We start from the raw sequence: 13,273 nt of genomic DNA, 5'->3' as shown, positions 1-13,273 counted from the left end.
TTGAACTTGTGTATGGTCACGAGGTTAAGGGACCATTACAGTTGGTGAAGCAGCAATGGGAGGGGTTTACGCCTTCTCCAGGAACTAACATTCTGGACTTTGTAAGCAACCTACAAAGCACCCTCCAACACTCTTTAGCCCTTGCTAGAGAGAACCTAAAGGATGCTCAGGAAGAGCAAAAGGCCTGGTATGACAGACATGCCAGAGAACGTTCCTTCAAGGTAGGAGACCAGGTTATGGTCTTGAAGGCGCAACAGGCCCATAAGATGGAAGCATCATGGGAAGGGCCATTCACGGTCCAAGAGCGCCTGGGAGCTGTAAACTACCTCATAGCATTTCCCAATTCCTCACTGAAGCCTAAAGTGTACCATGTTAATTCTCTCAAGCCTTTCTATTCCAGAGACTTACAGGTTTGTCAGTTTACAGTCCAGGGAGATAATGCTGAGTGGCCTGACGGTGTCTACTACGACGGAAAAAAAGACGGTGGCGTGGAAGAGGTGAACCTCTCAACCACCCTGGAATGTCTGCAGCGGCAACAAATCAAGGAGCTGTGCACTAGCTTCGCCCCATTGTTCTCAGCCACCCCAGGACGGACTGAACGGGCATACCACTCCATTGATACAGGTAATGCTCACCCAATCAGAACCCCACCCTACCGAGTGTCTCCTCATGCCCAAGCTGCTATAGAACGGGAGATCCAGAACATGCTACAGATGGGTATAATCCGCCCATCTACCAGTGCATGGGCATCTCCAGTGGTTCTGGTACCCAAACCAGATGGGGAAATACGCTTTTGCGTGGACTACCGTAAGCTAAATGCGGTAACTCGTCCGGACAACTATCCAATGCCACGCACCGATGAGCTATTGAAGAAGTTGGGACGTGCCCAGTTCATCTCTACAATAGACTTAACCAAGGGGTACTGGCAAGTACCGCTAGATGAACCTGCCAAGGAGAGGTCAGCATTCGTCACCCATGCGGGGGTGTATGAATTCAATGTCCTTCCTTTCGGCCTTCGAAATGCACCCGCCACCTTCCAGAGGCTGGTAGATGGTCTACTAGCTGGACTGGGAGAATTTGCAGTTGCCTACCTCGATGATGTGGCCATTTTTTCAGACTCCTGGCCCGAACACCTACTACACCTGGAAAAGGTCTTTGAGCGCATCAGGCACGCCGGACTAACTGTTAAGGCCAAAAAGTGTCAAATAGGCCAAAACAGAGTGACTTACCCTCCTCCTGTGACTGAGTATCAGTACCTTCTGTCACTCCCCCTCCTATCCCTCTGCCTCTCCTGTCCCATCATGGATATTCTAATATTGGCCTTATTAGTCCTGATAATCTGTCATTAATCAATGTAACACGGAGTGTGAAGTTTTTGTAACCATTTGAGCTTGGTCTTGGAGTACATTGTTTTCTGGGTGTGATAGCATTTTAAAACTGTAAAGGGTTAGACAGACACATGCAGTTCAAATATTTGTCCAGCCATTGAAACGAAGAGACTCACTTCCAGCATACAAGCTTGCTTTGTGAATTGTTGTTGTCAGGTATCTGTCTAAGAAAGAAGTGGTGATTGCACATTGATTGCCCTTTCAGGGCCCTTTAACCAGTTTATGTAAAGTTTTAAATTCTATGATATCCAAAAAAACTGTACTTTTTAACTTATTCTCCAGCATATAGCAAAGCAAAATTTTGGCTGTGTAAACCCACACTTACACAAATCTGATCCAAACCAGGGCATTCCAAACATTTGCAAACCTACATGAATTATGCTGAGCAGATCTTAGTCACACAGCACCAGTCATCTCCATTCATCTTCACAAAAACATGAAAAGAAAAACAACAAATGACTGGCCGTTCCCTCTGGTCAATTTGAAGCCATGCAACTTATCACAAGACATTTGTGTTTTCTGTAGTTTTTTTTAAAACTATCCCTCCACCCAACTCCCATTTTAAGTTCCTAAGACAATTGAGGACAATCCTATGTATAAAGCAATTCTACATTTCAGAATCATATTTCCTCTCCCTATGCCGTTCATCTAAAATTAGTTTGGAAGGATTATAAAGAATAGATGAAGCTTTACAAAATGTTTACAAAAAAGCAGCATTTTAAAAATTGTACTTGGATTCATTCACCAAAATAGTGGGTCAATCGCAAAAGATTAAGACCCTGATCCTGCATTTGGATCACATATACAGACCCTTGAACCTTCATTAACTGATTTTGGGAGGGGAGTGCAAAAGGCTGTAGGCTCTGCACTAGCAGAAGAATGGCAGGGTCTGAGCCACAATTTAAAAATGTAGTTTGAGATAGGCCTGAGCTGCAAAGTCTGAATCATGAATTTTCCCCACTTTAAGGGTGTTCCAAAGAAACAGGGCTTTGGTTTGTTCCCCAAGACAGAAATAGGGGGCAGCTTGTAAAATTTGATTCTGGCTCCAAAATCTTGCAATGGTTTGGGTTGTTTGGATGCAGGAGTTTTGATCCATGCCCATATCTAAATCTAATCGTTAAATTTATTTCTCCTAAAGTATAATGATATCATTCAAGGTGATTTTTCTACCTTTGTATTAACCACATTTTTAAATTTTATTTTATCTTAATTTTATAAAAATTATTGAGAGAGAAATGAGACACTTCGGGAGTTAATGAGACTTATTTAGACATTTGAGTGCAGAAGCTGTTGCCTATGCCCCTCCTTCCACAAAATAATAAGTATGAACTGATATTCCTTTGACTAGTACGTTCTAGTGCCGTAGTGGTTTTTATCTGTAGTGTATTTTCCGTTTCTACCTTGCTACATATTCCTCAGTGTTTATAATTAAGCGTTTGTGGTGTGTCAGTCACGTGGATGAGTAAAGGATCTCTTAATAATGCTGACTTACTGCAATAAAAAAAGCGCCTTCGGGGTTTCATTATTAATACATTGTAAACCCATCACACACCTTAGCCTGCATATTTGAAATGAATGGCAGGTTGTCTGAGCAAAGCAATCTCCAAACACTTCAGTTTTCAAGGCATTTTAAGACCCACCCCTGTGGAAGAGTGCACCATTTCTGCATTTTCACATTCCTTGGGATACTGCAGAACAGAAGGCTGTGGAAAGAGAAAAAGGGAGAGAACTGAAACCTCTTGAATGTAATCTCTGTTACCACCTGAAAATGATACATGCTAAAATCAAATGCAGTTTAATAGTCCTCATTCAGACAAAGCTCCATTAACTTCACTGGAATGTGTGACTGAGTAACAAGTGCAGGAATTTTCCTAAATGTCGAGTATTCAATGATCAGTTCCCACCATTTTTTTCCTTCCATGATTTATGTGAATATAGAAGATTCAGCGAAGGATAGAAATTTTTTTAGAACCCTGGTGCAATTCACGTCAACCACTTGGACACACTGAGGTTGGGCACCAATCAGTTTAAAGATAAATGGGGCCTTCACCCTTTCACACAAGCAGAACCATTTGTTATTTTCACATGCCTCATAACAAGAGTTATTTATAGCTGTGGAAAGAAAAATAGTGGGGATATAGGCTTGGTGCAATTTATATGAACCAGTCAGACATGATATGGTTGGATACTGTTCACTTTCAAGTGAAATGCAGCAATGCTCTGCTCTCCATAGAGTGAAATAATTTTTATATACCTTGTCAATCTTGTTATGCCCATGGAAAGAAATACAGTGAAAGCAGAGACATGGCACTATTTATGCTTTTTAAAATGTTTTTGCAGTTAACAGTTTTGACCTCCATTGTGTTTTGAAGGTCCTGGTTTTGAAAGGCCGCACGAAAACTCACCCCCACAGCCAGTATTTCAACTAAAAGGACTAAAAAGTACCAAAGTCATGTGAGGAATAGGGGAGACATTCTCCTTCTTTGGACTCTCTCTTCTTTGGACAAACCCTGTTCCAGATTCTCTGCTGGTATAAATTTGGAAAGCTGTATTTTTAATGACAGGTTTCAGTGTAGCAGCCGTGTTAGTCTGTATCTGCAAAAAGAACAGGAGTACTTGTGGCACCTTAGAGACTAACAAATTTATTTGAGCATAAGCTTTCGTGGGCTACAGCCCACTTCATTGGACGCTCCATTGATTTACACTAGCTTAAGATCTTACCCTCTGATTCAGGAAAGTTTTATTTAGATCCCATATCATCTTCACAGACCCTGAGAGGAAAGCTAAATGCTACTAGAATTTGGTATTGAACATGGTGAAATACAATGGTCATCAGTCAGTCCTTCACCACAGTTACCCACATGTTGTCTGAGACTCAGCAGTGATTTCCTATTCAGAGAACATATGCTCAGAATATAGGCAATGTAGCAGCTCAGATATCACAGTGTGCGTACCATGAGTAAGAGATACCTTCTTCGTGATGGGTAACTACTATGTGTACAGCACATGGCATGTTATAGTTAACATATGATCAGGAATTCCTTTTTGGCTAAGATTTTTAACTCCTCTTGGAGATTTTTATAATCTGTAGTTATATATGCCCTAGAAAAGCTTGATGGTTAGGATCTCCTGGTCTTGAACAGTGATGGTCTTTCATCATGAGATCTGTAAAGCAATCGCAACTCTGCAGAATGGGATTGGAAAGAATCATTAATAAGACTGGAAGCACTTGCAGAGGAAATAAGTCAATAGGACTTGTGATGTATTGGTGCTGATTTTATTGAGACGGGACTGTTTTAGCCACAATTTGACATCAAATGGGATATGTCTCTAGTCTTTAGGGTCATGATATTCTGAAGTGCAGTCAGGGTTTCTCTTTGTTAAGGCCAACATTTTCAGATTTGGAAGCCTAAAGCTACTGTTTTAGACACCTGACTTCAGGCACTCAAGTTTGAAAATGTATAGCCAAAGAACTCACTCCAATTGTTTTTTACACTGATTCAACCTGGAAAGCTCAGCTTGCATGTAACATGCAAGTAAGGCTTCTTCTGTTAACTCAGTTTTATAGGTGTGTTGCCTACGCACAAAGAATTCAACTCGCCTTCCAAAAATCACATAAGGATTGATTCTGCCATTTCTCCCATTGAGTAGTATATTATTCTATGAATAGTCCCATTGAAATCAGTAGGACAACTTGCAATGTAAGGTACTACTCCACGTTAATAATAGGGTTTAAGAATCGAGCTCACAGTAAGGCTCACCCTTACACCCAGAATTTTTGGTATTAACTCACTGGATCACAATGTCTTCCTCCTTTGTATTTGTCATGTAAGTATCAAATGAGAGAACTCCTCTAACTGTAAATGCAGTGCAAGCATCTGCCTCCTTTACTCACACTGAACAGTACCTCACTCTGTTGTCTCCAGTGGGACTACACCTGGAGAAAGGTACTACTAAGAGAAAGAGTAAGAGAATCTGGCTCCTAGTGATTAAAAGTTTATATCTATATCTATCTATCTATCTAAAATTATATACTGTACATGATCCAGGTTTAAGTTCTAACACAGTTATTCTTCTGCTGTCATATTTTGTTGCTGTATATATCCAGAAATATTACACAGTAATAGGCATAACTACTTATATGTACCACCCTACATTTTCACGGTAATTATATGTCTTTTTAAAGATTCATTTACTTGTTTGCTTAATACAGGTATTAATAATAATTTAACCAAGCATTTCTTAAAAATAATCACCTCAAAATCTTCCTCTCTCTCCTATATATCAAAGTAATTCTTTCTAACTGTACCAGCTCACTCAGCAGCCCTATTCATATCTTTGGCAGATTTCCATTTCTATGCAATCATTCTTTTAACACCTAGGCTTGCTCTTAGCAGGATTTGTTTTTTAAATGGCCAATTGATATTCCTAAAAGTTTCCAAGCTTTGCTGGTAAGAGGCTTCCTGGATCACTGGGAAAATCACTCTCCAAGATCATGTCAGGTCTTGTTTCCTTCACAGAAGAATATGCTGCTCTGTGCGTGTGTGTGTGTGTGTGTGTATGTGTGTATAACATGTTACCTCGCCTATTGTATACAATCTCAAAGAAAGGCATATAGTTAGCTCTTTTGTTCCCTTTAACAATTAGCTGTTTTCTAATGAGTTGTGAACCCACAGTCCTTAATCTGGGAGAGAACAGCTAGAATGGCAGATATTGCAATGGAGGTTCAGGGAAGTATGATAGTTCTGTTATGCAAGGCTTAACGGGATGGAGAAGGGAGAAAGCTTTTCTTAGAAAAGTTGGGGCAGGGAAGTAGAGCTTCCAGCTTGACAAAGGAAGCTGATCTGTTCTGACAGAGCCCTTCATAACACTTGGGTAATTATTTTAAGTGACACACTTGATTCTCCACTTCATATATGCACATGACTCCCAAATGGAGTTAATGAGAATATTGCATACATAAGCAAGCGACAAACAGCAACATGCACTAATTCAAAGTCTTCTCTGCATTAACAGTGAATTAGGAAAGGTAGACACAGGGACTAATGGTATTCAGTGGACCCTGTATTTACACCAGAGGTAAAAATCATATATTTTCTTAAGTGTGGTTGTAGCCATGTTGGTCCCAGGATATTAGAGAGACAAGGTCAGTGAGGTTATTGAACCAACTCTGTGTAAGAGCTCTGTGTAAACCTGAAAACTTGTCCCTTCCACAAATGGAGGTTTGTCCAGTACAAGATATTACTTCACTCATCTTGTCTCTCTCATATTTTTTAATCATTTTTTCAATTTTTCATGTGAATTTAGTTCCTAACAAAGGTTCTAAACCGACAGCTATGGAGACTAAAGTCTTCTGTGTATCCACAGGAGAAGGTATGTCTGGGCAGCAGAAGCGTATGCATCCCTGCCTATTTCCACCAAAGTACCTCAGCCAGATTGATCTAAAGGTACCATCTCTACGAGACAGAAGTAGTTCAGTCTTCAGGACCATTCAATCCTTCACCTCTATTAGCATTGCCAATAAGAGTGGGAGGAGGGAATGTATTGGTGATATTATTTTTAAAGCAAGGTAGGTAATGTAATATCTTTTATTGGACCAACTTCTGTTGGTGAGAGAGACAAGATTTGGAGCTTACACAGAGCACTTCTTGAGGTCTGTGTAACTCAAAAGCTTGTCTCTCTCTCACCAAAAGAAGTTGGTCCAATAAAAGATATTATCTCACCCACTTTGTATCTCTAATATCCTGGGACCGACACAGCTACAACAACACTGCATACATACTATTTCTAATCAGACAGTTGTCTAGCTGGGAACTGGACAAGCTCCCATATTCCTATCATTATTCTAGAAAGTAAACTAATCTTTTCCCATCCATTCCTTACAGACATTGATGAGTGTTTGGTAAACAATGGTGGCTGTGACCATTTCTGCCGAAATACTGTTGGTAGCTTTGAATGCAGCTGCCAGAAGGGCTATAAACTACTAACAGATGAACGAACCTGCCAAGGTAATATTCTATTACTCTGTTTTTATAAAGTGAATCTTTAATTTGAATGAATCTATTTGTTTTTAAATCATTTCTATTGCCGATTGTAATCACAAGTCATAGAATTTTAAGCCAGAGAAGATCTATTAGGTAACTATTCTCTAGGGGCCGATACAGGAGTTTTTTTACATTGTCATTTCTAGTGCTACGTCCAGTCTAGGTTTTAATGTCTCTAGTCATAGGAATGGCATGCAATTGTAGTCATTCTAGCTGAAGCATAAGCATCAGTGTGATGTAGTGGAATAAGCACAGGTTAGGGAGCCCTGCGTTCTAATCCAAGTTCTCCGCTAATTTGCTGTGTGCCATTGGGCAACTCCTATAACCTTTCTGGGCCTGGTATTTATCTCAGTTATGCTGGGTTAAATCCAGAGTAGGCCAATGGGTTTATAGTACTAGAACTGAGATAAGAATCTGGCCTGTCTTAATCCTCCTATCTGTAAAATGAAGATAAAGAGACTTACTTACATACCTCATAGGGATACTGTAAGAATTAAAAAAACAGTTCATATATTTTATATTGATTATTTCCTGCATGCGTTGTCATTGGTCAGATGAGTCACATGGTATTGTTTCTGTTTCTCGACTAGATGAGCAATACCCATTTCCAGCAAACTCATCCATGCACCTTTACAATTCAATTTCTGCAAACATTTGTGCAAATAAAACTCGACTGCTAACATGTTCCCAGGAAATAATAGAAAAGGTGAATGTATGAAGCCAGAGGGAGGATAATTTTAAAATGTGAGGAAATATTCATGAAAATTGTTTTGCAGGAGATGCCCATCTCTATTAGTAAGTGAATGTTTGCATAGCATTTGGAATGTGTAACGGGATATATATAGTACTAAACAGTATTATTATTTTGGGGTTTCCAATACTTCCCCATTACTCATCAACAAAAAGAAGGGAGAACTGTTTTTAAGGATACACAAGCAATTTCAAAAGACTTTCCATTGCATCTCATTGGTACTGCCAGGGTCTGGAAAGCCTACCTCACTCTAATTGTGTGGTTAGACACAGGAGAGTCACAGCAAAGTTGACTAGTGCTGGGCAAAGCACAGACTAGCACAGTTTGTACCACGTGACCAGACAGAAATAGCCCTGCAGGATTGTGTCAGACAAGGACAGTTTGGCAGGTGTGGAATTAGTCATTAAAAATAGAGACAACGATTTTTTAAAAGGAAGGCTCTCTTCATCACACAATTAGGTGTGGAGGTAATAGATTTAATGGCCATAATAGAAAACAGTAATTCATAGTAATACTTGAAACCCATGAGTCTAGATCTTCTCTCACTCTGGTTTAAATAGAATGTCACTCCACTGAAGCCAATGTAATTACACCAGTGTAAAACTTGAGAGAGAAATCAAGCCTCATTTTTCTGCTATGCGGGCTCTGGCACAAAGGAAGAGAAGGAGGACTGGATTTATTTGTATAAAGCTGATGGTCATGACTGAAAGATTTATCAATGGACTTTTAAATGTTCCTACAAATAATGAGATATTTTGGGTGCTAACAGGAAAATGAAGGCATTGCTTCAACAGTCAGAACTTGTTCACCTGCGTTTGGTTTACCCATGTGCCTGGGGTTCTGAAAGAGGGTGTTGATAGTGAACATTTATATTTAGGATGCCATTAACAAAACTGTATTTAAGAAGGTGATGGTTTTTTCCCCATTTTAAAATCCTCCTTTTATTTGCTCACAACTTTTTTAATCCACATCCCTTTTGGTCTGATATATGTGATTAAAGTGCTGTTAAACATTTAAATTAATAAAAAAAATATTAAATTGATTTGGATTAGTTTTATCCTCTTAGCTTTCATAATTGATATTAGAATTTGACAAAGTAAAAATATATCTACTGTTACTAAGATGAATTGATTAGTACTAGATATTACAGCTGACGTGTTTGTAATTTGCCAAAACTTAATATATTTTAAAATCAAATTAAAAAGTGTAAAGACGCGAGTTTTGGCTACCCTTCCTAAAGTGATATCTGAACCATTCTTCTCCCTGTCATGTGATCAGACAGGGAGCTGGCCTGAAAATATGAACATTTCCAGTGGTCTGAGGTGGACCTTTGTATCCTCTGGCCAGTGCTTTGACTGGACATGTCAATTTGTTCCTAATTTATTGCTGTAGCAGGTACATCACTACAAGTCCAAAGGATTCCTGGGACAGAGAAATTGCTCCAGTCACAGAAGTTTTGGTTCATCATAGTGTGAAATGGGGGAGAAGCAAGTTTTTTCCTGTTTGATGCCTTAGGTATTTAGGCCCTACAGACAGATTACAACAATACAGTATGATGCTTGTTTTGAGGAAGAGGGTGATTTGTGATTATTTAGCTCCTGTCTGGTGCTTCAAGAGATAATTGGTGAACTCTTGCGATCAGTATGACTGCTGATGATGAATGAAGGGAAGCTAATAGAGATCGAGGAATCACTGAAGTGTGAATCACCTGTATTTTGTTTTGTACTCTGTGGAGAAAATCTGGTCAGTGGAAATGGTTATAGCTTTAAATGGTAGGCACTGGAGAAAAAAGTGTTCTGAGGTTGGTGACTGTTACATTATAAATCTTTCTGTTTTTTCTGGTAATTGCTGGGAAAGGCTAACCTTAAAAGTGTTGTTGAGACATTCATGGAAGCTTATTTTGGGTGTTTTAGCTCTTCTATAATGTGAATCACAGAGCTTTAATTTCTATTTATGGAAGAGCATGTTGTCCTTCATGTTGTTTATAATTTTAAATTTATTTTTCCTATTCTTAATGGTTATTATTATTATTGTTGTTGTTGTAACTTTTATGTTGCATTCAATATTGCCTTCCATCTGAAGATCTCATTTTATAAGGAAAGAAGCATTTTGGTTACGAATTAGTATATTTGAAGAGTTGATTTGGGAATCAGTAATGAAGGGAATGTGTTTGTTGCTCTGTTTTACTCAGAATCAATGTATCTTTTTTGTTTTTAGTCCTGTTCTAAATGCATCTGGTTTAGATGCCCCCCTTAATTTGGAAGGTTATTATAGAGGCTCATCTGCAGATTAAGGTATCGATCCTGCAATCCTTTCTCAAAATGCTCATTGAAATGAATGGGAATTTTGCCATATTAAGGGCTACAGAATCAGGCTCTAATTGTGTCCATGAGTATTAGTTTCTTAGTTACAGAAAAGTACCAGTAGAAGGGGCAGCCCCTGACCCTGGCAAAAGCCATGGGGCGGCAGGGGATGCCCCCATACTTGACCCCCCTCTCCAGCAGAAGCGCCAGGCAAGCCGTGAGGGAGAAGCCCCAGCGCCCCAACCCTGGTCCCCCGCAGAATCACGGGTAGGGGGGGAAGCCCCAGCACCCGGACCCCCGTTCCAACCCTGGAAGAGGTGGAGCTCTCACTCCCCTCTGTGGCCCTGGGGACATGGCATGGGGACAGAGCTTCTCTGGTCTTGGGGCCGTGGTGTGGCGGGCGTGGCAGAAAGGAGCAAGAGGAGTTGCGGGGCTGCAGTGGGGGGAGAGTATGGGGGGGGACCTTGTGTGGAACAGGGGCGGGCCCTGGGAAAGGGGCAGAAAGGGGTGGGACTGTGGGCAGGGCCACAGGCAGGAGTGAAATGGAGGCGGGGCTGCAGGCAGAAGGGATGGAGAGGGGCCTCCCACTTGCTCTGGGCCAGGGCCCCAGGAAACCTTCATCTGCCTTTGGTTGAACGGGAAAAACCTGCAGACATACAGATCTTGCTAGAAGTATTTTTTTGACTAACAGATGCAAAATGTAAATTAACTGTTGCTGCTGCTGCTGCTTTTCCTTACTATTTCCATTGTTGTCATCACTTAGTAATTTACATTTTTCCATCAAGGGCACTTAATGTGAAACTCTGAGGTTCCTTCACTTTGCCGATTTCTTTTAGTCTCTTCATTACAGGCTCCTGAGCCAGCTTTAAGATTTTAGGAAAACTTAATGTGGGACATCTTTAACCAACTGCTTCTGTCCATTTATATGGCATCCCATCACCATTGTATCTGAGTGAATCACACAAAAATATACTCAGAACACCTAGTTTGCACCAGCAGTGTCCACACGGGCAAGTTACAGCACAGCACACTGGGGCATGCTGCAATTCACACCCCTGTAGTCTGATCTGGAGGATGGGGGCATGTAGACGTAGCCTGAGTCTCAGTCCTAATTCCTTAACCATAAGACTGCCTTTCCTACTATACAGAGACAAGCTTCAAGCTTCTCCCTCTCACGAAAAGAAGTTGGTCCAATAAAAGATATTATCTCACCCATCTTGTCTCTAATATCCTTGGACCAACATGACTACAACACTGCATGCATTTCCTCCTATAATGGGTTAACATCATGAAATGAAAATTCATTGGTATCAGCAGTTTTGAAACCTGCTGATCACTAGCTCAGCTGAGTTCAACATTAGCAAACGGTGCAACTCATATGATACAGCATGTAATGAACGTGGAAAATGGTTTGCATTTACTTGTTTGTGGCCAACTCATTTTCAGCCCTGGTTGTGGAATAAACCTGCTGTTAACACACACTGTATATCTATGATGATTTTTCTAGGGCAATGCTTCTCAGCCTTTTCGATACTGCAGCCCCATGTTACAACAGATTTGTTTTTCTTTTTTTCTTTTTTTTTTTTGCTTCCTCTCCTTCTGCAACCAGCAAGCTTGAGAACCCATGTTCTGATACAAACAGTCCTGTAGTGAGATGCTGTTTTCACAGAGTCCCCATTTTAAGGGATCAGACTTAAAGCAGGAGTTGTTCTTTTAAAAAAAAAACAAAAAAAAAACAATGAAGACATATGTATAAATTACCAGTTATTTTAACAATGCTCTTGAATTTAAGAGATTGGAAATTCTTCAGTACAGGGAACATGCCTTAGCATATGTTTGTATGGCAGCTAACCAAGATCCAAGTCTTGATCAGGATCTTTGACATAACAGAAATATTAAATAATAACTAGAAGATCCTGTATTTGTAACATGTCATCATTAACAGCAAGAAAACACCCAGGATTCGTTTTCAGACCACAACAACTACAAAATAGCAAGCAGATTGTTTGGAGCTACAATGAATCCCTACAAGTATGGCCTTAATTAGCTTAATCCTTGGACAATATGAGTTTAAAGCTAGTTAACTTAATTGCTTATTCAGTTTCTGTTTGCTGTGCAGTGATCTTGAAAAAAATTCAACAATAAGCACTCTCTCTGCTTCACTGAAGTTCAGGCTTCATTAAGCACCCAGAAAAATGTGCAAAATGCTATCATAAATAACAATTTTCTTTTCCTGCTGTAGGCAATGCCTTTTGCAAGGAGAGCCAATGTGCTCTGAGGGAGCAGTGGAAGGGGAGAGAGCATAAATTACATTCGGGAAAGGAGCCTTTAGTGGGGGGAAATCCATTGATCAATGTGTAATACCTTAGTCAGGTAAATATTTACCAGAAACATACAGCGGAATCCTCATATAGGATGAAATTCACCCGTATGCAGAGGAGTAGCACAAGGCTTATGCACCACTCAAGTTCCACTTACATCCTCAAAACAGGGCTTAAGTGGGACTTAAGTGGTTCAAAGGTCTTGTACTAGCACAGTTTTATCCACAATGAAGTCTGAGCGGGGGACGTATCACCAAAAAAATGAATTGATACAGACTAGTTCTGTAAAAAGAGAGGGCCTATCTGGCACCTGAACACCTCTTCTCTTCACCTCTCTGGATCCTTTGCATTTGCAGGGGGCATTAAGAGCTAAAGGAGCTTCTAGAAGACCACCTCTTCATTCCCATAGGGTAACGGCACTCCCTGCTCGACTGATTGTTAATTATTTTTGGTTTATGACTTTTTA

The 13,273-nt window shown here is 40.2% G+C and overlaps 1 protein-coding gene across 13 annotated transcripts in view; it reads left to right on the top strand.

Annotated features, from left to right (window-relative positions):
- SCUBE1 (signal peptide, CUB domain and EGF like domain containing 1) overlaps window positions 1-13,273 on the top strand; it is a 316,316-nt gene that overhangs the window by 213,477 nt on the left and 89,566 nt on the right. For all 13 annotated transcript variants that reach the window (XM_050924757.1, XM_050924748.1, XM_050924721.1 and 10 more), the window contains one exon: window positions 7,274-7,396. In XM_050924757.1, coding sequence (XP_050780714.1) covers window positions 7,274-7,396 — 123 coding nt within the window. The remainder of the gene's footprint in view (window positions 1-7,273; window positions 7,397-13,273) is intronic.

This window comes from Gopherus flavomarginatus, chromosome 1, assembly GCF_025201925.1.
Source record: "Gopherus flavomarginatus isolate rGopFla2 chromosome 1, rGopFla2.mat.asm, whole genome shotgun sequence".
NCBI classification, from domain to species: domain Eukaryota; kingdom Metazoa; phylum Chordata; order Testudines; family Testudinidae; genus Gopherus; species Gopherus flavomarginatus.
The sequence above is the reverse complement of the archived record's forward strand: the minus strand, read 5'-3'. Positions and strand labels throughout refer to the sequence as shown.